At 46.9% G+C, this 22,436-nt stretch overlaps 1 protein-coding gene across 1 annotated transcript in view; it reads left to right on the top strand.

The window, feature by feature from the left end:
* The window catches only part of LOC147899807 (putative serine/threonine protein kinase IREH1), a 167,512-nt gene that overhangs the window by 43,329 nt on the left and 101,747 nt on the right, over positions 1–22,436 (top strand). Inside the window, exon 5 of the mRNA XM_087377056.1 lies at positions 16,262–16,434. Coding sequence (XP_087233182.1) covers positions 16,262–16,434 — 173 coding nt within the window. The remainder of the gene's footprint in view (positions 1–16,261; positions 16,435–22,436) is intronic.

Below are 22,436 nucleotides of genomic sequence, written 5' to 3'. Positions count from 1 at the left end.
ACACTGCTCCACATTACGCCTTGACTTTTCTCTCCCCTCTCCCTCTCAGTCAGCCTGTGCTCCCATACCGCGTTGGGATCGCCTTATCCATGCCACTGTCATCTCCATATCTTACCCAACTTACCCAATCACCACCCAGCTTCCGGCCTCATCCTTATACTTTTATGTCACAGCCCTTTCAGTATCAGCTAGGACACGGACGGACTGACCCACCAGTGGCCTGGGAGACCTTGCTTATGGAGGTACACAATATCCGTGAGTGCAAGATGGAGCTGACACACTTTGCACAGGAGCAGCAAACAGGAGCAAGGCCACGTCGTACAGGAGTAGGCTCGTGTCATTCGAGGACTAGACTGATCTCATTTAGGGACTCAGATAGGATATTTCTTAGCTCCGGCAGGAGGTCACCGCCATAAACGTAGTCCCAGGAAGCTCTCTAGTTGTTGAGGCACAGATTGCGAGCATGCAATAATTGAGGAGACTTCCAGATGGGTTGATGTGGCCAAACGAGAACTTGTAAGGGCAACCGTTTCGGCTATCCTCATGGAGCAGTAACATAGAGCTAGTAATGCTCTCAACATCATAGTCCGTGGGATCCCGCACATTGAGGCTACACCGATGGTAGATACGACGACCTTCGTGGCCACTACGTTGGGTGTAGTTGAGCACAAGATCGAGAGAGCGTGGCAGGTGGAGAGAGACCTTAACCGAGAGAAGCCCTTGATCATACGGCTCCATGACGCTTAGGCACGACTTTCGGCTATACGGCTGAGGTCAGTCCTGCGAGATCAACCAACGATCTCCATGGATGAGGACCTTATCCCCCTACAGGTTGAGGAGAGGCGCTCCTTGTTGCAGCCCGTAAGGGGGGAAGTGGGCAGTATACGACATGGACGACTTCTTACAGGCTCCCGCATCAGCCCCCCCTCTCACATAGGGAGACGCGGTCTATGAGACTCAGATCTCCGAGACCCTATCCTACACCATTTGGAACTGTAATAGTACCTTATGGTCTGATTCAGGGAACTTCTGGGAATCCTATACAGGTCGCGACATAGTCTTCTACACAGAGATACATCGGAGTCCAGAGTTTCTACTACCAGTAGTCAGCGGGTACACATGGGAGTTTGCCTACAGAGATGAGACTAGGGACATAGGGGGAGTACGAGGGTCAGGACGAGTAGCAGTTCTTTACAGATTTGGGAACCATTCCAATAGAGCAGAGAGATGCACATTCGAGGCTTCTTTGGATCCTGATCCGCCGACACATGGATAGCCGGGACCTGGTTGTTGCAGTATGCTACTTCTCTCTCGAGACCTCCCACTTTACTAGAGATATTCAAGATGAGGCTGAGACATCTCCATTTGCAGCCCTCTATCATTTCTCCTAGTTGGGACTTCAACGCAAGGATAGGCGTGCGTCAGGTACCACTTCTCAACTTCAGGGATGATTCCAATCTACTGCCAGACCTACTGCCAGACATTGACCTTGAGAGTACATGTATGCTATGGGTTTCGGATGACAGATGAGGTCGGGTCACATCTTATGGGCAGGTCCTATTGGATCTCGATAGGATGCATGATCTTATTATTTATAATGGTCTTGATTGATGGCTCGTCTCAGATGGTCTCACATGCTTTCCGCATGGGGGAGGCTCTAGCATTATTGATTACATCATGGGATCCCCTGCCTTCACATCTTGCATTACTAATTTTACTGTAGCACCTCTCCCCCCAGGAGTTGATCATACATACTTTTTCTTTAGTATTTTCACTCTCCGTCACACAGCACCTTGCACCCCACTGATTTCTTACTCTACCTATCATGACATACGCTTCGACCGCGATCGCTTATCTATTTGCTCGGGCCATCTGTACATACTTCTTGCTTATATTGACTTCATACCCCTATTAGAGGACTGCGTTGCCTTGAATTCCGGCTCACTACACGAGGCTGTCTTTCACGTTTTCCCTCATACCACTCGCTCCACTCGCCCACCACCACTTGGGATGGTATCTTGTAATAGTTGGTACGATAATGAGTGCAAGGCTTTATGTCGTCAACTCAAATTTGAAGTAGAAACAATCTTCCGAGCGAACCAGAGATGCTACACAAGTATCGTCGATTGGTACGTAGAAAGAAATTAGATCTCATTCACCGGAACAAGGATGAACTACTGAACATTTGTTTAGTAACAACTCTAAGGACTTTTCTCGGAGATTTCTGAAGGGACGGTGGCCCTCACCACTCATTGACACTCAGGTCTAGCATAACTATGCACGCACACTATATGACATCCCAAATCAGCCTGTCCCTGACCTCTCACATAGACCACGTCCCACATCTTGCACCCTCTCACTAAGGGGGGAGTGAAGGATGCCGTAATGAAACTTCATAATGGCCGAGCGAAGGATAATGAGGGGCTATTCATTGCATACGAGATTAACCTCCTAGCCCCGATCTTAGCAAAGATCTCTAAGGAAGCTGTTTGTTTGGGGTTTCCACGCATCTGGACCATGAACACTATTTCACCCATCCACAAGACAGGGGATCCCATGAGCCCGGAGAATTACATGACTATTATGATTGGACATGTCATGTCCAAGATTTACGCATCAGTGCTTGATTCCGAGGTTAGTCGATTTGCAGAGTGTCAAGGACGTAGAGCAGCAGGACAGGTTGGATTCCGGTGGGATCATGGAACCATGGATCACATTCTCACGCTAAGATGTATCGTCGAGGAGACGAGGGCATAGAAGCAGAGGGTTTACTGTTGCTTTGTGGATTTCCACAAAGCGTTTCATACGGTCCCGATAGCCCGCCTCCTTTGGTGCCTACAGGTTTTCGGTTATGACCAGGACATCATTTGGGCTGTCATGGCACTTTACGAGAGAGTGTCAAGCAGAGTTCGGGCAGGGTCTGGGTGGACAAACGAGATCATGAGCACTATTGGGATTAAAGAAGGGTGTCCTTTATCACCTTCCCAGTTTGGCCTCTACATTGACGAGCTCGAGACAGTGATGCAGATACAGGGGGGGATGGATGCTCTCTTGCTGGTACTTCAATCCAGATATTGCTGTATGCAGATGACGTTCAAATTTATCTCCCTCAACAGAGGGACCTCAGAGACACTTTGACGCTTTACAGTTTTTTTGTGAGTCTCATGATTTAAAGGTTAACCTTGTTAAAACCAAGGTTATGATCTTCAATACATCTCGAGCTATCGTGCACCAGGAGCAGTTCACGTCTGATGGGTCACCTATTGAGATAGTTTCATCATACACGTATCTGGGGGTTGTCTTCTCCGGACTCATTTTCACTATGAGACCCATGATGCAGGCCCGCCTAGGTAGGCGATACGCTTCATTGACTAGACTAGAGAGGCAGTGCTTTTGCTCGCACTTTTAGGATTCACGAACCAAGGGGTTGCTTTTTGACTCCTTGGTCCTTCCAACGGGGATGTATGGGAGCCCTTGCTAGGGCCCAGACTTATCGGATACAGAGTGGGCTTGTGTGGAGCGGCTACAGGTTCTCATGCTATCACTGATGATTCGCGGCAAGCCGACCATTCCTCACCAGATCATTCAGGCTGAGTTTGGGTCATCCCTATTACAGCTAGATGCTGCATTTCAGGTCATCACGTATTTGCACCGAGTTAGGGAGTACATGTCCATGTGATCTGGCAAGAAGAACTACATGATAGAGCTTTGAGAAGGATCTGCTAAGGAAGAAGTCTGCTCTCCGTGATCTAAGTATCCTCTCGTGGTGCCTGACTACCTCATGGATGACGCCCACCAAACATCTGTGGTCTGGGTAGGAGAGGAATCGGGACAAAACCTCAAAGCTATCTCTGAAGAGGCAATAGAAACGCCCTCGGATCTCATAGTAAACAGGGCACATCAAGATGAAGTGCCCCTCCATCTCAACCTCATGTATGTCACATAATGTGCATATGCGCCTCTCCCTGGGTATGTCCTCTGCTCTGTCGCTCTCGATACGAAATCTATGTGAAGAGACCCGGAACTGCTCACTAGAGATCCTCAATGAGTGGGGTAGGTGGATCTGCATATATCCTGATGGGTCAATGAAACCCCCTCTGTGATGAGCAAGCAGTGATCTCTGTAGAAGCTGAGCTTCACTGGAAGTTCGTTCGGTCCCAACCAGATCTGGAATGTGTGTAGCGGCAAGAGATCCTCACGGATTACTTGGTTGACCTCGTGTGACAGGAGGGGAGAAAACGGGGAAGGGAGTCTATCCGTGTGGAGCCCTAGTCGCTCAAACCATCTCTCAGTGCGCATGAATACTAGCATCTGTGGTCCCCCCTGCCGAAAGTGCCACAGAGGAGGACAATGCTAGTCAAGGAAGTTTGTTGCGCCCAGAGGTGTAATCCCCCCATGAGACGAGGCTTCGACATGATCGCGATCTATAGCCAGTTATCCGACAGCTTAGACAGAGGATTGACGCACATATTACACTTGGGGACATCCCCTCTCTGTTCAGAGTCGGAGCCCGGCCAACAGGGGTTACTGTGGCCATTGTTAGACGAAGAGCTATGACTAGGTTATGTCACAGAGCCGCACCCATGAGCAGCCGACATTACTCTATCGCCGTTTTCATGCCTCCATTGCCTCATCCACCTTGATGTCTTGATGACGATGATGATTATGATGATGATGATGATGATGATGATGGTGATGAGATTGATATGTAGTCGACCATTGACATGACTATGTTGTACTTAGTACTATCATTTTGCATTTTTGCATTCTGCATTGGTGTGGATGCTCGTTTAGTAGCTCCACCCTCACAGCTCGTTTGTACCAAGTTTTTCATAGTCTCGTAGACCCATCGGTCTTCCGAAGACTTTAATAAACTCGATCTCAAATAAGGTTAACATCAAATATAGATTAAGGCAAAAGATGTTTCCAAAATGGGTTGCAAGAGCTTTTGTGGTCTTTTTGGACGATATGCTAATCTATAGTAAATCATTGAAAGAGCACGACCAAGAACTTAGGATTATCTTGAATATACTAGGACATGACAGGCCACATGCAAAGGAGTCGAAGTGTGAATTTTAAAAGAAAGAAATCCTTTACCTTGGTCATATTGTTTCAGCGGATGGTCTACATGTAGACTGTGACGAGGTAAGGAAAGTGGTGGAATGGCCAATTCCGTGAAATCTTAGACAAGTAATATCATTTCTGGCTTTTAGGGGTTTCTCTATATTCTCTTGAAGAATTCTGCAATTAGTTCAGGCTGGCCTTAACCCAGGAAACTTGGCGTGATTTGGAGGCTTGAGTTGGGTTAGCAGAAAGTAAGCTAGTGCAACAATCTTTCATTAGGAATGATCTTTTGTTAAGAAAAAGCAAGGTTTGTATGCCTGACATTAAGTATATCGCCTGGCATTTTTTGGGAATTGCGATGTTAGTAAGGCTTATCTTGGCTAATTCTAGCAAGGGGCTGAGGAGGTATATGCTAGGCAGGGTGCTTAATTGGGGCAAATGATCCTTGAATTTGGACAGAACTCTGTAGTCCCACACTTGAGGGGTGTCTTGGTGGTATGGCATGCCAAGGTTTCTGTAGCTACTCTGTCTGGAGAGATCTTTAGATGTCCGAGCTCGGGGTTTGGATTGGGTCTACGGTTGGGTGGTGAGCCTGATGTCGACTTACAGCTAGTTATAAAGACCCTCGAGGGTTGGGACGTAATAATGCCCCTCATGTGTACCGGAGGATGATGTTTGGGAGACATTGGCTGGTATTGCAGCTTGGCATGTTTGAATTGAGAGGCAACAGGTTTGTGCCACAGCCACCTGACTGAATGTTTGGATGTACATTTTTAACACCCAACAGCTGTGTCACGGGGGCGTGAAATTCTAAGTACTTTAATGTACTACAAGACCGTGACAACTTTGGTTTTAAAAGTCCAAGCGTGGGCTTAATAATGTGTAATTAAACGCGGCATGGTGCCTAGCACATAAGCGTAATTAATCCCTAGGCCCAAAGGCATTCCAAGGAATTAAAAGAGTGGTTGTTGGGAAATGATGATGTGGCATTTTTAATGGGCCCCTAGAGGGCCATGTACCTTTAGTGGCCCCCCTAGAGTTCCAGGTGGTTCTAGTGCCTTCTACATGCTCCTTTGTCATTCCTGGACCTTTCTGGGCCTTCTAAACTTCACATGCTCTCTCATCTTCTCCCTTTGTTGAGATTTTGGACTGGTTTTTCAGCCTCCTTCAGCTGAATTCCGTTTTTCTTCATAACTCCTCACCCGTTTGGATTCCTCGACTTCCGTTTGGCCCGATGGCTTCCCCTCTGCCTCCCCTTCGTAGTGATATGCTTTTGCCTCCGTGCGTTTGGTAGAACGGGCAGAGCTGAGCACTTCTTTTGCTGGTCGAATTTGCAAAAGTGGCTTTTTCTGGACCTTTTTGCTTCTACCGCCTCCTGGGCCTCTCCTCTTGCAAAGCTACAGCTTTCTGTTGAATTTCGAGTGGTCCCACGCGCTGGTTGACTGGTTTTTCTCAGTTTTGGAGGACTTTCCGGCGATGAAACTTCTCCAAAACCTTCTCAATGCGTTCCTCTCTGAAGCACGCTTCTTTTGAGCCCAAGAACTCCCACTTCTTCGCGACAGAAGTGCTTCTTTTCGCATTTTTTAGTGGAATTCTTGCTGGTCGGCTCTTGTAAATGCTCTTTCTTCATGCCTTTGCACTCCTCTTTGGGTGAGAATGCAATTGGGCATTGGCTACTATGTCCTCTTGGCGATTGAGGACTTGGTTCGAGTTTTCAGGGCTTGGTGAGTTGTGATTTTGTTGCTGCAATTTCTTTTTGCCATAAGCTATTGGTTGGCCTCGTGTGCCGCTTCTTTCTTGGCTCACAGGTGCCCAGGCAGTGCTACATGAGTCATTCTTTGGTTGGGTACTTTGCTGATTTTATTTTGGAGCTTTGAAAAGCTTTGTGAATGCCATTTGGAAACCACTCAAAGAGAGTGCAGGTGGGGTGCAGTGTGATTGCATCTGGACAGCCAATGGAATTGCACTCGGAAAAGAGAATGCCTTTGGATTGAGCCTATGGGTTAAATGCACTTATGTGATGGTGTTCTATGCTTAAAAGCCTTGCGAAGGCTTAGTGAATTGGGGTTGCGTGCTCAGTTGCAGGGAAGGTCTCCGAGATGCAACTTGTAATCATTTCACTGTGATATATAAAGAAATACGGAAAGGGGCACCACGGTGTTTGGGGCCAATCGGGTGCACTTGTCTATGTTTGTTGAGCAGGGGCATTCTAGCCTCCATCTCTTTTTCAGTGGTTTTGTTTGTGAACAAATGGGTAAATGCCAAGTGGTGATCATGCAATGGTTAATGGTTGTGATATATGCTTTGTGAGCTGTAAATAAGTGCTGAAGTGATTAAAGGTTTAGTTCCACTACCCTCTGAGTGATTAGAGGCCGGTTTTAGGCTGAAGTGAAGATAGAAGGGGGGAAGATACAAGAAGAATGGAGAAGGAGAAGAACAAGAGAGATGAATGGGAGAAAGAAAAGGCAGAATGGGAGCTAGAAAAACCAATGGGAACTGAAGGAACTCAGAGACATGAAAGGGGCATTGGAGGAGACATGCAAATCAATGGATGGGTTTGGGAATGTTCCTGGATTCATCTAGGTATATGCAAAGCAATGGATGAATTAAAATGAAAAACTCAGAAAAGAGATGGCAGTTATGGAGGCCACCATGCAAGTGAAACGTGCTGAATTCACACAGCAGATTACCAAGGGGAAAGCAGAGATGTTGGAGTGGAAAGAGGTGGTCAAATCAGTCCCCAAGAAGGAGTTCTTATCTGATGCCCTGGAGGAGGATAAGAGATGGAACAACAACTCCTTAAATGTCCTGGTTAGAGGCCCAGCAGTAGGTGATACCTCAATGGCACATACTGAAGCTTTGTTCACTAAGATGGGTGTCAACCTTACTTGTGATGCAGCTTGGAGAGTGGGTAAGGCTGATGCATCAACAAGGCCATTCTTAGTGAGATTCCAGACTCAGCAACGTCCACTCTCATGAGTATGAGGCCAACACTGAAGGGATTATGACATTTTTGGATGATGGTCTCATACTCTTGCAGCAAGAACATTGGAGGAAGGGGATGGTACGTGTGATGGCAACAAGACGAGATGGGAAGTTGGGTGCTTATAGAGATGGCAAAGTGATTATTCGAGACAGAGAGCAGAAAGGGAAGAGAAAAGAAAGACGAAAGATGTATCACTATTTGTAGGAGGCCTCGCGGGTATGTGAGACAAAATATAATCACAGAGTAACTCATACATGCCATTGTGGGCTGAAGCAGAGGGCTCGCTAAGGCTCTTTGCTGAGTACTATACTAAACTAAGCTCAAAGCTCAAAACTCAAAACTAGTACTCAATCTTAGAGTCAAAATACATAACCGGGTGCCATGGTGGCTCTCTTGTGAGCTGCGAAAATCTCTCTTATGTGTGTCTGTTGAGTTGTCTCTCTTTGTGGTAGGGGGCGTGGTCTCCTTGATCTTTGTGTCTAGTGGGCCATGTCGAGATTGACGCCTCTGCTTGGGTGATCCCTTCCAAGTAGAGCTGTGATGGGCTGAATCTCCATCATGCGTGTCTTGTTCCGTCTCTTGCATCCCTCCTCCCCGTCATCTAATCCAATTGACCCATGCTGCCTTCATATTATCTACATCCTCCTCTACTCCGCCAATGCGTAGAAATCTATGACATGTTGGTAAGCTGAGTTGATCTCTGTCTCTTGTGGTACTGTCCCCTCCTGTACGTTCTCCTCCTACTGTTTGATTTGACGCAATAGGATCTCTCTCTGTCATCGCATCTCCTTAAAATAGAGTCCAACACAGTCTTGGTCTTGGAAGCGAATAAGTTGGGAAGAGGCCCAAATCCGTGCCTCTCCTAAAAGAGATAACGGCATTGTCCTCGAATGTCATAGTAAACTGAGCAAGTACTCATGAAGTGCTTCTCTGTCTCCACCTTTTCCAACGTGCATAGTCTGTAGATCTGCAGCCGAAGGGACAAGACCCACATCTGTCTGATAGCAATCCTCAAGGCATGTGAGACTCGCGTGCCCTCCAAATGCCGGGGTTTGATAATCACTCCATCCTACGGTACTCTCAAGAAGTGACCGCGATAGAACTAGATCTTCGTGGGAAACTACCGCTCCCAAGTCCGTGAAGTATAGAGTTGGAGCAAGTCTAACTGTATGATACGGTTGGGCTCATCGTTTGGGAGCAAGGGATCAAGGACATCCAAGCTATACTGAAAGGGGGGGAGATGGTCCATCTGAATACCCTAGCTGCGAAACCATCTAGATGTGTGTGCGTACTAGGCCATGCTAACTCTTATAGATGATTGTAGTAGCAACCTTGGTAGTCTCCCTCTAGACAATGCTGAGACCCTGTCAAGATAAGTGACGGTTTGAAAGATGGCATCAACCTAGAGCGGCGGTCCTATGCCGAACTCTGCTTGTATGATCTTGTGGGGGATCGAGGGCTTGCTCTGAATCATTCTGCATCCCATAGTCACATGTAACCTCTCTAAGTGCCGCCGCTCACTCGATAGATCGCCTCCCTTGAAGGGTGTTGCGTACAATGTACATGGCTATTAGTCGCACCAGTGTGTCAAATAGCCATATCTTTGTCGGAGGTCCTAGAAATGTGGCTGAAACATGGCCGATCTAGCCGCACTAGAGCTATGTGAGAGGAATGCTCATCTCTTACGTTGTGCTAGACCTCAGGAGAGGGATGTGGACATCACATGATGGTGTTGGGCTATGGGACGGGGGCGCAAAACAGATTGACTATGGCGGTCTTAAACGGCAATGGCACCCTTTGGTTTGACCCAGAGCCTTTCTTAAAGACTTACACTGATAGAGATGTGGTCTTCGATATTGAGAGACATGAGAGTCTAGAGGGAGGATAACCCACGGTTGTAGGTGACATCTGGGAGTTGGCTCATAGGAAGGAGATGAGGCGAGACAATGGGATACGAGGCTCTGGAGCGATGGTAGTTCTTTTCATATCACACTTGAGAATATTTTGTGATGTGAAAGGAGGAGCATGCACAATAGTTGCTTGACACACGGCTGATTGTATTTATAGTATGCTTCTTTCCCCCGGATACATCATCCTATGGGCATGAGGTCACCATGGAGGTTCATGGCCCAAATTAGAAGATGTGGGGTGATATCATGGAGTTTTCTAGGCAAGGGGAGATCCTCCTCTTAGGTCACTTCAATGCATGTACTGTTGGAGATATCATAGCCAAAGAGTGTGGTGATGTGATGTGTTAGTGTGTAGTACTAGGTGATCTAGTACTACACACTGTTGGAGATATCATAGCCAAAGAGTGTGGTGATGTGATGTGTTAGTGTGTAGTACTAGGTGATCTAGTACTAGTTCATGTGTGTGAGTCATGCGTGTGTGCCACGTGTCATTATGGGACTTATCCCATATGCACTAGGTGCTAGTGTGTGAGAGTAGCCTATTTAAGGCTTGTACTTCTCATGATTATGAATAAGATAGCCTTTCATTATGTTTTCATTCATATATCATATCCTCACACCCTAACCTTTTCTCCGTCTCTCTCCACCATGTTTCTAACATGGTATTGGAGCAGGTTCACCCTGCCATAGCTGCCACATCATCCTAGACCTAACCCTACTTCTGCTCAAACCTTTCTTCCTGCAGCCGCCTCAGCCCTGCACATTTCCGCCTCAGATTCAGCCTCATTTTTGTCTCCTTTCAGCTGCTTTCTACCCTTTTAGGGTTTCTGCCCAGCTGCCATCTTTGCTGCCCATTCCGCCTCTGTTTTGCAGCCTGTTTGCTCTCCTTTCTGCATGTGTAGCCTCTCCATTGCCTCCCCTTCATAGCCGCCTCTGTTCAGGTCTGTTAGGAGCAGCACGTGTGGAAATTCGAGCCATTTCAGAGCATCTTCATCCCCGTTTTTAGGGTTTCCAGGCCGCTGCAGCAGAGCAGCCCATCCACGCGCGTTGGTTGCAGATTTTTGACCTATTTGGAGGCATTTTCAACCAGTTTTGGAACTCCTGCTTGCATTTTCAAGGTGTTCTAGGGTTGCTGTTGCAGAACTGCCTACAACAGAAGCATTTTCGAGCAGTTCCTTGGCCTCCAGCAGATCTACATCAGCCGTTTTTTTGCATCAGAGACCTGCTACAGCATTCGGAGCTGTTCTAGGGAGCCGCCTTTCACATTGTTGACCTGTATTTGCACTTCAGAGTGTCCTGGTGAGCCGTTTTTAAGGTTTCAGATCTGCTGCAGCACCTTGGGCAGTTATCACACCCACAAGTACTCACCTCGTGGTTTATTTCTGCTTTTCGGGGCATATACCTGCTTCTTTCTTAATCGGGTTCACATTTGGAGCACCACTATGCCTTTATTTCTGTCCTCTTGCATACGTGGAGCCTCCAAGGTCATCGACAAGCTGCTTGCCATGCTTATTCAAGCCTTTCTTCAATTGCCTTGCATTTGTGAAGACTGCTTATCCATTTCAAAGCCCTAGACCAGCCTCTTCATTTGCTGGTTATCCATTTCAGCCTGTTGGTTTTGTTACCCCGATTTGATACTATGAGCCTTGTCCTCGTGGTGAAGATTCATGAGCACCACTCACAGCTAGGGATGAGTAGAATGACAAAGCAATGGCGTTTATTAGTGTGAAGTTGGTTAACAAACTACTTCATCAACTTGACCTCACTACTTCAGCCAAGGTGTTGGATAGTTGGACTTGCGGTGGAGGGGGGATTGGTCTACTCTTGCGCGTTGGGTCTTAGACTCTTTGCTTTAAAGGGTGGTGTTGGAGAGATCATAGCCAAAAAGTGTGGTGATGTGATGTGATGTGAATCTAATGTGATGTGTTAGTGTGTAGTACTAGGTGATCCAGTACTAGTTCATGTGTGTGTCTCATGCGTGAGTGCCATGTGCCATTATGAGACTTATCCCATATGCACTAGGTGCTAGTGTGTGAGTGAGTAGCCTATATAAGGCTTGTACTTCTCATGATTATGAATAAGAAAGCCTTTCATTATGTTTTCATTCATGTATCATTTCCTCACACCCTAACCTTTTCTCTGTCTCTCTTTACCATGTTTCTAACACGTATGGGGACCAAACAGGTGGGTTTACTTGATTAGATTCCTCAAAGTGCTAGAGATAGACCTAGCTGAGCTTGGGATAGTGAGGTACTCAGATGATGCATCACATGTGACAAGGGCGACACTTATGGCGGATGGAGCGATACACGACTTGATCATATAATAGTCTTAAGAGATGGCTGTTATGTAGAGGGATCACTTGTTTCGCACATGAGAAGGGACAAGTACAATGGTCTACTTGATGGGTTCCCTAGACTTTGTGTCGTGAGTCTCTGACTTTATTGTGTCTTCCTCCCTACTTGGCATGAGTATTCCTATCTGGGATTCAGCATCTAGACTGCCGCAACAGCCACAAGACGGGACCCTCTTGCTCCCACTTGGGTCCTTATTTAAATTAGATGGTCAGCTCTCTAGTTGTGAGCCCCCAATGAGGAGAGCATGGGGGAGGTCGACCAACGTAGGATGGGGCTTTCACATGGGCAGCACATTGGCTGCCTTGCAGGCAGCGAGCTTACAAGAAGAACAAAGAAAAGGGGGATCAAGGTCTTCACCAAGTGCTGTCTACAGGGCAGCAAGGAAGTCAGATCAAAGGGGGAGCTTGTGTGTCACCATTGGCTGCATTTCAGAGCAGCAAGTAAAGCAAGATGCCATGGCTGACACTACCTTACTTGTGGCTGTCTGGGAGGAGCAGCATGAAGGTGTGTTTGTGGGGCATGATGACGAGGATAACTGTCTTTGACCACAGCCAATAATAAAAGATTACTCTTTATTTCTTGGGAGAAGTACAATTTCATGGTATCCCCTCGGCTTCTAATCAGCTGCCCTCAACTGAAAAGCTTCTAGGTACAACTGCACAAGTTGTGGATACTCTCTGTGTCAACCTCTTCTACTTCCTCTCTTTCTTCTTAGCTACTTTGAGGGCATCCTCATATGTAGGCAATTCTTTACATTCTACCTTAATCCTGATTTCTGGTTGCAGGCCAGCAACAAATCTGTCCTTCTTGATGATCCTGGGAGGAGTCTCAGGCAAAAAGAGCCACCTTCCATTTGTTCCACATATATGTTTTATCTAGGTTATCACGTAGGTACTTTAAAAATGGAGCTGCCTTTCCACTCCTTGGGAGCTGCCCTGTGTGAGGCTAGGGAGCATGTAGGCCTAGGGTTTTGGGAGTGCCACGGAGATAGGAAAATAGCTTTTGGTAATGTACAGGGGCTCACATCTAGATAGCACTCTGCTACTAGAGGGTGAAACACTAACATTCATTTTATATTTTGTCCGTCCGGATGGAAATTTAAGCTTTGTTGTCTCTACATCTCTCCTATGCATTGTCCATTTACTTGCTGCATATCTCTGCCAAGTACACACTAAGAAAAAGAAGTTTTGGATTCCAAGTATACCATTGTGTGAGTTCTTGGGCTACATGACTAACTTTGGGGTTAGGCTTCCTACATTATTACACTAACATAAGTGTCAGAGCCTTGACATAAGTTCACAAGTGGTGGGCCTTGAAGGAAAGGACCTTAAGAAGGACAACCTTGATTCAAAACTTGAGGGAATCATCTTTTGCATTTGAAGGACCAGTGCCCTTGCAAGGAGGGTGACTCAGATTTAGGCGGGTGTATGAATTCTTTCTCTCTTTCCGTTCATTGTCATGGTTGTGAGATATCCTATTCCTAATTTTGGGAGATGAGCAAGTTGGATGGGACAAATTACCCACTGTGGAAGATGAAAGTTGAGAGCCATTTGGTGTTGAGGTTGACATGGGAGATTGCAACGGGAGCCGTGTTAATGCCTCATCCCACTGTGACTCAGCCATTGCAACTGCAGCGGTAGATATTGTACGGGCAGATCTTGTATTGTGAAGATTGATTGACGTGTGATGTTGAGGCCTTGGCCATTATCATTGGCACCACTGCTGTTGCAGTACTTCCTCACATTCAGATGGCGGACACTTACTTTGCCGCGTGAACCATATTGAAGAATATGTATGAGGTGAATAATGTCGCGAGGATTCTCAACCTTGGGACAAAGCTATACGGCATGAGCATGGAGAAAGGGGATACGGTATATGTCCACATCACTAAAATGAAGGTGGTTAGGGACAAACTCTCAGCAGTTGGTCAAGCAATAGATTCGACGAGGATGGTTAGGCTTCTGCTTGGCATGCTTTCCAAGAGCTACAAAAGCTTCGTTAAGACAATGATAGTAGGGCAGAGGGCGAGGTCGGTGAAGTTTGAGGATCTAGTGCCATTGCTTTTTTAGGAGGAAGCTCGAGAACTGAAGTATGAAGGATCCATCATGACAAGGCCTTTACTCTTCAGGATAAGAACAAAAGCAAGGGCAAGCCTGTCAGGACATGAAGTCCAAGAAGAAGGATGCCAAATTTGAACAGGAGGGGGATGCTTTTGATGATGAGATTAAGAAGAAAAGAAAACAACATAAGAAGTGCTTCTATTGTGATATGCCAGGACATTGTGCAAAGGACTGCAAAAGAAGATTCAAGAAGGCAGATCAGAATAAGAAGAAGAAGAAGAAAGATTTCGATTAGGATGCAAAGACGTTTTTAGGTAAGCACAAATGGTAATAGGAGAGCTTTTCTTGGTGACATCTCCATGTGTTATTGAGGTAAGGCTTCAAAACCTTGATGTAACTGTTAGAGGTCTAAATTGAGATGTGGTCAGAAGGAGACTTGGAAACCTTTATGAAGGTAAAGGACTCGGCTTCCCTGTGCTTGGAGTACCACCACCATCGTGCCGATACAAATCCCATGGACACTGGGAACCTCCGCACTCTCATGATTGGTCACAAATTGGTCAAGATCATACTCAAGAGAGAGAGCAACTCGTATATAGAGGCACAATGGTAATTGCTTTGGGACAGGCTGGGTTTTGGAGTCACCATTCTACTCTTGATCACATTGTCACTCTAGAGGCTGTTATCGAGAGGAGGCAATCTACACATCTCGAGAAGAGGACAAGCTAGCTGATGTGAAGGCAAAGTGGATCAGTGGGAAGAGAGGACATGGAGCTAGGGAGCAGAGCCAGGGGCCAGCACGATGCAGAGGTTGATTAGATCACACATGATGGAGGTCCGGGCCATCCGAGCTCTACTCCATAGTCAAGGTGTCTCTCTCGATGGGGCTAATTGGATACATAGATCACGCCCCCCACCGCAACAAGAGATGACTTGATGGAGGGAGATACATGATATCTTTGCATCCCACTGGAGAGTTCCCATGGCACGAGGATCATAGATGACACTCCATCTCATCTCTTGTCATCTCAGGATTTTCTGAGTTTTTGTGTTGTGAGTACAAGTTTTGTGTTTTTGAGTTTATGAGTATAGCATTGAACAAGAGCCTGAGCAAGCCCTTTTACCTCAGCCCATAGTGGCTTGTATGCGTTACCTTTTTTGTTTGTACCTTGTCTCATAGGCTTGCGAGGCCCCCCGGAAGATGTTAATACTTCTTTCTTTCTTTCTATATGTTTTCAAGAATCGAGGTATCCACATGTCCTATAGTCCACAATATTAGTTGTTAGTGCTTGCTTTGGGTCTAACTTAGGCGATGAGCTGGGACCTAAAGGAGTATATGGCTGTCTCCCTTTTGTTAATACCTTTGCTGGTAGTTGACCATATGGAGTTTTTCAAAGCGTAATACAAAGAGTTTTATGGTGGGTAAACTTCTAACAAAAAGGGGAAGTTAAACGTAAGAGAAGCATTTTGTTTTGTATGATGATCCTTAAGTTGAGCAGTCGTTCTTGTGAAAAGTTTGTAAACAGTGGTGCTCCAAAAGTTTACAGCATTGAAACAGGCCTCAGATCAAATCATTTGATCCACCCCACCTTCTTGGACGCTTGCTTTCATGACTCTGGAAAACTTATTTTAATACTCTAGTGATTATACATTTTGAATGCAAGAATCTATGTATGAGCTTTTAATTTGTTACGTAAATTGCAACATCCTATTAGAGGAGCTGCTTTTGTGGAACCGAGGTCTGATGTCTGTCTATGTATGCTGTATCCTACTAAGTATTCTAACTGAATAACTCCACTTTTTGGCAATTGATTTAGCCATGTAAGTTACAGACAATGATTTTCTTCAGATGAGTAGTAGCTAACATGGTATTTGTTTTGTCAGATATATGAACTTGCAGGTATTGCGCGACGAATAGCCAATAGAGGTCCTATGGAGGAGGGGACACTGGATTTTTTGGAATCTTCTTTGGAGGAGCTGCAGGATATTTTGGCACGCAACAAATTTGAGGCTCTTACGGTAGATACATTTGGAAGGCGCATCGAAAATCTTTTGAGGTGAAAAGTCACTAGTTTTATCACAGTATTTACTGTAATGGCTGTGTCTGTACTACATATATTTATTATAACACAAACAACATTCTATAACCCGATAGGCTCCACAGAAATATTCTCAGCAATTTTAATGATCCTAAATTGGACTTGTATTTGTGTTTAAGATTCTGGAAGCCTTTCAGACCAGTAGTTTTCGTCCCTAGTTTGCCATGTGCTTACTAAGTACTTTTACAGGGCCCCTCTTGAACACACCTCTCTCTCTCTCTCTCTCTCTCTCTCTCTCTGTGTTTTGTCACTTAGTTTCACACTACCTCTTGATTCACCTCATTGGAGCTATTCTTGTTTTACAAAGTCATTAAAAGATTGAGTGTTCTGACACAGATATTCCATATATGTAGAAAATGAGTAAAGTTTTGGTCATTTAACTATAGTCAAGAGCAGTTCCTGTAATTATTTGGGTTAGAGTTGTGCCCAAGTTGGAAATACAGGGTCAATGCCTCAGCTGTTAAACCCTAAATAAGGAGTGCGATGGGGCTTGATGCATGTGTATGATAGGGTGAATAAAGGAGGTATAGTGGCTGCCTTGTGGACAGCATGGAGTGCTGACACATGGGCAGCACTGATGCCCTGGAATGGACCTGCATACTGCTGTGTGCAGCCAGGCATGGGTGTCTATGGACAAAGGCCAATGGCCTGGGGCAGGACAGCAACAGAGGCAGTAACGAGGGGCTGCTAAATGGCAGTACGGAAGACCTGCAGCAGGTTGGCAGAAGCAGGCCCAGAAGTCTGCAACAGGCGGGCAGCAGCTGCAGCAGATGTACTACAGCAGCAGCTACTGGTGGTTGGGTGAAGCAGCAGGTACAGAAGAAGACTTAGGGCTACAGCAGGGCTGGAGCAGGAACCAGCAGCCAGGCGCCTGCAAATAAGGTTTGATATAAGCAGAGGGAGGAAGCAGCAGGTCGGCATGAGGAGGCGTAATATAGGCTGCTGGGTCGGGTGTTTTACAGACTGGGTCGGCAAGTCTGTGGAGGGTTATTACCTGACCCTATAAATAGGGTCCATTGTGGGGGTCCAGGGATCCAGGGATTTGAGTCTGCAGATCACCTTCTAGGGTAAAGAATAGAGGCAGTCCCAGTGATCAGCAAGTAGTCAATTTGCAGGAGCTTTTGAATTATCCGGGTGCACATAGAGAGGCAGTGTAGAAGAGCCATACCGTGATGCACAGGAGGATCCACTGGATCAGCAGTAGATTAGAGCTGCCACTGAAGTTTGATCAAGACACGCTGTGATCTAGGAGAGTTCTACGACAATTGGAGCAACAAACAGAAGTCTGAGCCTGATGCCCTACCTCAGCGATTGTTTGCTGTAGGTGATGGTACAGATTTGAACAAGGTTTTGTACTTGGATTTGCTATCTATAAATGAAACTATTTGTCTTTACCTCTGTGTATATTCTCTCTGTCTGTCTGAAGTGTTCTCTCTCGATACATACAAGCATGTTGGCATGTGAAATTTCATTGTGAGATCTCCATATGGTTTTTTCTGCTTCATAGGGGTCAGCTTTAGCCAGCACTCCCTTTTATCTAACATGGTATCAAAGCCAAGCATTTGACAAGCTCTAGTGTCTTGAAGATCAACAACAAGAAGGATTCTCCCAACTCAAGAGTGCTGGCCTTGACAAGGAGGAAGGAGCAGCCACATTCAAGTGCTGTTGTGATGACTTGTAGTGGGTGGAGAAACGTGCCAAAAGACAGCAGGCCATCTACATGTTGCATGGGATCCAATTCACTTGTTTTGAATTTTGGACAGTCTGGGATACCTTTAACCGATTACCCTATTTGGAAAGTGAAGGTTCATATTCATCTATCTGCTAGTAAAATGTGGGGAGTGACGGGGAAGGTACGGATCCGCAACCTATCGACATGTTGGATGCCTCAGGAAATATCTTGGTTTGGGTAGATCAATGGGCAGGGCCTATCACGTTTGAAGAGCTGGGCCCGCTATTGCTTCAGGAAGACGCATGTATCAAGCTGTATGATGGAAGTGATGATGGCTTTCATGGCCAACACAAATAAGGAAAAATGAAACCGAACAAAAAGGATGCCACGAAATCACATGACGATGGGGACTTTTCTAATGGCGGGGAGAATGAGAAGAAGAGAAAAAACAAGAAAAAGTGCTTCTGTTGCAACGTGCTTGGGCATTTTGCTAAAGACTGCAAGAAGAAAAAGGTTGATCAAGCAAAGGAGGAGGACTAGTGAGACACGGCATCGGCCAACGTGGTAGAAGAGGAACTTCTCTTAGTGATGGCTCCATGTCCCTCTGAGAGAGTTTGCAGACCCAAGTGTGTCGATGTTTATGAGAGACATTAAGAGTGGAGCACAGAGTTAGACTTTATGGTGGAGGAGAAGGTGTTGCTCAACCTAGGGATCTAAGGACCAGTCCAGTACCATCTATAGAGAGGGAGGAGCTCACTAAGATGGAGCTTGATGAGCTTGAAGTCGCTAGGGGGAGCATGAATAGTTCTAGGAGGTACCTAATGGTAGGCGACATCAAACTAAGTTTAAAGGGTAGGTATCCTCAATATACTTTATTGGAGATTTTAGTAGATTGCTTTGGGATGGTTGTTTGTACATGCATTCTCAGTTTGATGGAGAATGGAGGATGAAAGCCTTCCATGCAGACAGAAGGGGATTCCTCAATGTGGAGGCTTTTGATGCCGGCTGCATGGTTACTGTTGAGATTAGTGATGAACGTGGATGTGATCACGAGGCTTCTCCAAGCAAGCCTAAGTGCATGTTGCTGAAAAGACCTGGTGATTATCTTTCAAAGCCTTACTAGGTGATGATCTGGTCGCCGCCCCCCCCGCTTGCTGTGCAGCCATTGGGGTGTGCCTAGGTCGCACTGCCTGTGCCTAGGCTTGCACGGCGAGCTGCGCCTAGTGTGCTCAGCCCACATGGATGTGGGCTAGGTGCCAAGGGCACCTTGGCCCCTTTCTTGCTGCCCCGCCCCCCTAACCAGCCTGTGCTGGTAGGGGTTCCTTTAGGCAGTGGCCAGCCCATTGGTGGAGGCTGCCCCTTAGGTTGCGGTTCAGCCCCCCGGGCTGCTTGCTGCCCCCAGCGGTTCCTTAGCTCTCCGCTCCTTGCGCTCCGAGGTGGCCTTCAGCTTTCTAGCCCCTTTGGCCTTCTCTCTTCCCTTGCTTCCTTCCTCCTTTCTCTTTCGTACCCTTCCATGTGGCAGCGGTGGTTCTGGTTTTTCTTGGAGTAGAACTTTTTTGGTGGAGACCCTGGTCTGGCTAGAGGGGCTCTCATGGCAGCACCCTCGAATCCCACTACTGTGAAGGTCCTTCTCTTTCCGGAAGACAAGCAGCGGGGCAAACAAGCAGTTCAATCGTTGCAGGATAAAGCAGTGGTAGGCAGGATCATGGGCCTTATCCCCACAAGGCGACAGCTGCATGAGTGGATCCGGTCGTGTTTAGAACTGGAAGGTGACCATATTCAAGACATCACCGTCTATGGTAGGGGAGTCTTTCTCCTTCAATTGCGCTCATTGGAGACCACCTTGACGCTTGTGGAGAAAGCCCGATCTTCCTCGGCCCGCACTTGGTATATCCTTTCCTTGGTACCATGGATTTACGGTAGAGGACGACACACCGTGTACCCCGCTTTCAGGTGACGCTCCGCTTTCCAAGGCTCTAGAGAGAGCACAAAGCCATTCTCCTCTCCATTGGTCAAGCTTTTGGCACGGTGTTGGAGTCCCCACTGGACATAGCAGCCTCGGTTGTAGCTGGTGGATGAAAGGGTCCCCAGACTCTGGCTAGTGGTGGAGTGCGCAGTCTCTCTCTCTCAAGAGTACTACCTCGAGACAACTAGATGGGGGGAAGTTATGCCAGAGGGTAGAGATCTCAGGCCTCCTGGCCCAGTGTCTTCGATGTCAGATGATGGGGCACGAGGCACAGGACCACCCTAGAGGTGAGAGACGAGGTCCACTTCCCTCCCCATTTCAGTAGATGCACCAGGGACCACAGAGTGCTCCATGGGCAGCGAGACCTAAGGTAGCCTACCACCAGCACCACATGCATCAACAACAACAGCTACAGCAACACAGCACGAGTTCCAAATCCCTTGGGTGGAGCCATACGAAGGGAAGTGGACCAAAGCTGGGAAGAAAAAGAAAAAGCGAAGAAAGCAGGGAGAATGGAACTGCAGAAGAGAGGCAAAGGCAAAGGAGAAGTTGCGGGCATAGAGCGAGGTTGCTTCCCAGGCGCAAGGTGTGCACCTAGGTAGCGCCTCCTCTGTGTGTCTCAAACATTCGAGGATGAGACTTTCTTTGACCTTTTGGAGGACCCACAAGGGACTGGGGCCCAGGACAAACATGCGCAAGTACAACAGCAGGATGCTGGATCCTGTGAGGTTCCGGTGTCACTTGCCCCATCTACGAGGTTCCTTGTCGGCCGAAGTAGAGGCCTTGGGACTAGAGCAGCTGGCAAAGGGGCATTGGATTTACAATAGGTTCAACGAGACAGCCTCTTCTTCAGCTAGCCGTCCTTCCCCGCCTGTTCTTTACTTTTCGCCCACGCCTCCCCCTCCCTCACACCCCTCTCCCCTCTGCCTCCACCTCCCATTGTTGCATTGGAGACTGGGGCCGTCGAACTATCTTGAGGTCCTTGACACATATCCTCTGTCCCTGGAGATGGCCATGCTGATTCTACATCCCCTCAAAGGCGCTCTATCGGCGTGGTTGCTTCTGTATCGGTCCGTTCCGGGGACTTCACTCTGCCTCCATCAGAGAGGATTAATGGACCCAGTCTTTATTCTATTGTATGATGAGTGGGCAGATGTATCACATGATGGAGTAGTGGATAGGTCCACAAGGGATCGACGTATGGCTCTACCATGGGGACTTTGCCATTTTTTAGCTTGGCTTTTCCACATCGCGTCCTAGAGAAGGCTTGGAAGTAGCCATGATCCGTCTGCCCCCAGAGGTGGAGATCACGCATCCGCCGACCTATTGGACGCTTCAACAATGTGCCGACAGGTTAGGGGTATACACTTCCTTCATGATGCAGTCGGCACGGAAGGTGAGCATTGAACCAGTCATGCCCCTAGTGTGCAGAGACACAGATATGGACTACTCCCCTTCCAAGCCCCCCCCAAAATCACATAAGTCAAAGACTGTGGTGCATGCTCCCACATATAGACAAGCCTTGTTCACTACGTGTCATCTTTCTCATGAGGTGGACCATGGTTAGTTGGAATGTGCATGGTCTCCATGATCACACAAGGAGCCAACCTCAGTACTTATTTCTCCGATAGGAGTCGGAGAGGGGTGGGACGAGTAGTGGATTTCCTTTTGGTTCAGGAGCATAGGTTATCAGCAACAGATATCTGCCGTCGTCAGAAATTGCTTTGGGGAGTGGCCTAGATGTGTGTGTCTCCCGCAATAGGCTGCAACAGCGGAGGTGTCTGTATTTCAGCGTGCTAGGCAGTAGCTCTTGAGATGTATGGATGGGCCTCCTCATAGGTGAGTTTAAGATTAGCTTGCCAATAGCACCGCCTACCCCTTTGGAGATGCTTGACGGAGTGCCTTCCGGATGTAGACTCTTGGATTGCTAGAGTTCGCTGAGAACAAGCAAGGAGGTTCCTAGCAGATATTTTAGTTCGAATGACTTCTCTTATTAGCAAGCTTAGGATCCGTATTCAGGTTTGTGGATCATGAGGACTTTTTCATCTCACCATTGGATTAGTTTGATGTAGTTTTGGGAATGCCTTGGTTCCATAGGAAAGGAGTGAAGCTCATGATGCCGGTAAGAACATTTGTTTTTAGTCATGGAAGCAGAGAGCATCAGATTGTTGCTAAAGGAAGAGGAGAAACTATCCCATTTGTATCTAGTAATTTTGTTAGAAAAGTGATAAAGTTTTCTATTCTCGCTTCCATGATTTTTGTGAAGGAAAAGAGAATGAACCAAAAACTGAGTTGGATCCTTAAGATAAAAAAAAATTTTCA

Source organism: Dipteris shenzhenensis, chromosome 7 (assembly GCF_047967505.1).
Source record: "Dipteris shenzhenensis isolate YYH24624 ecotype China chromosome 7, Dip_SZ_1.0, whole genome shotgun sequence".
Classification (NCBI taxonomy): domain Eukaryota; kingdom Viridiplantae; phylum Streptophyta; class Polypodiopsida; order Gleicheniales; family Dipteridaceae; genus Dipteris; species Dipteris shenzhenensis.
The sequence above is the reverse complement of the archived record's forward strand: the minus strand, read 5'-3'. Positions and strand labels throughout refer to the sequence as shown.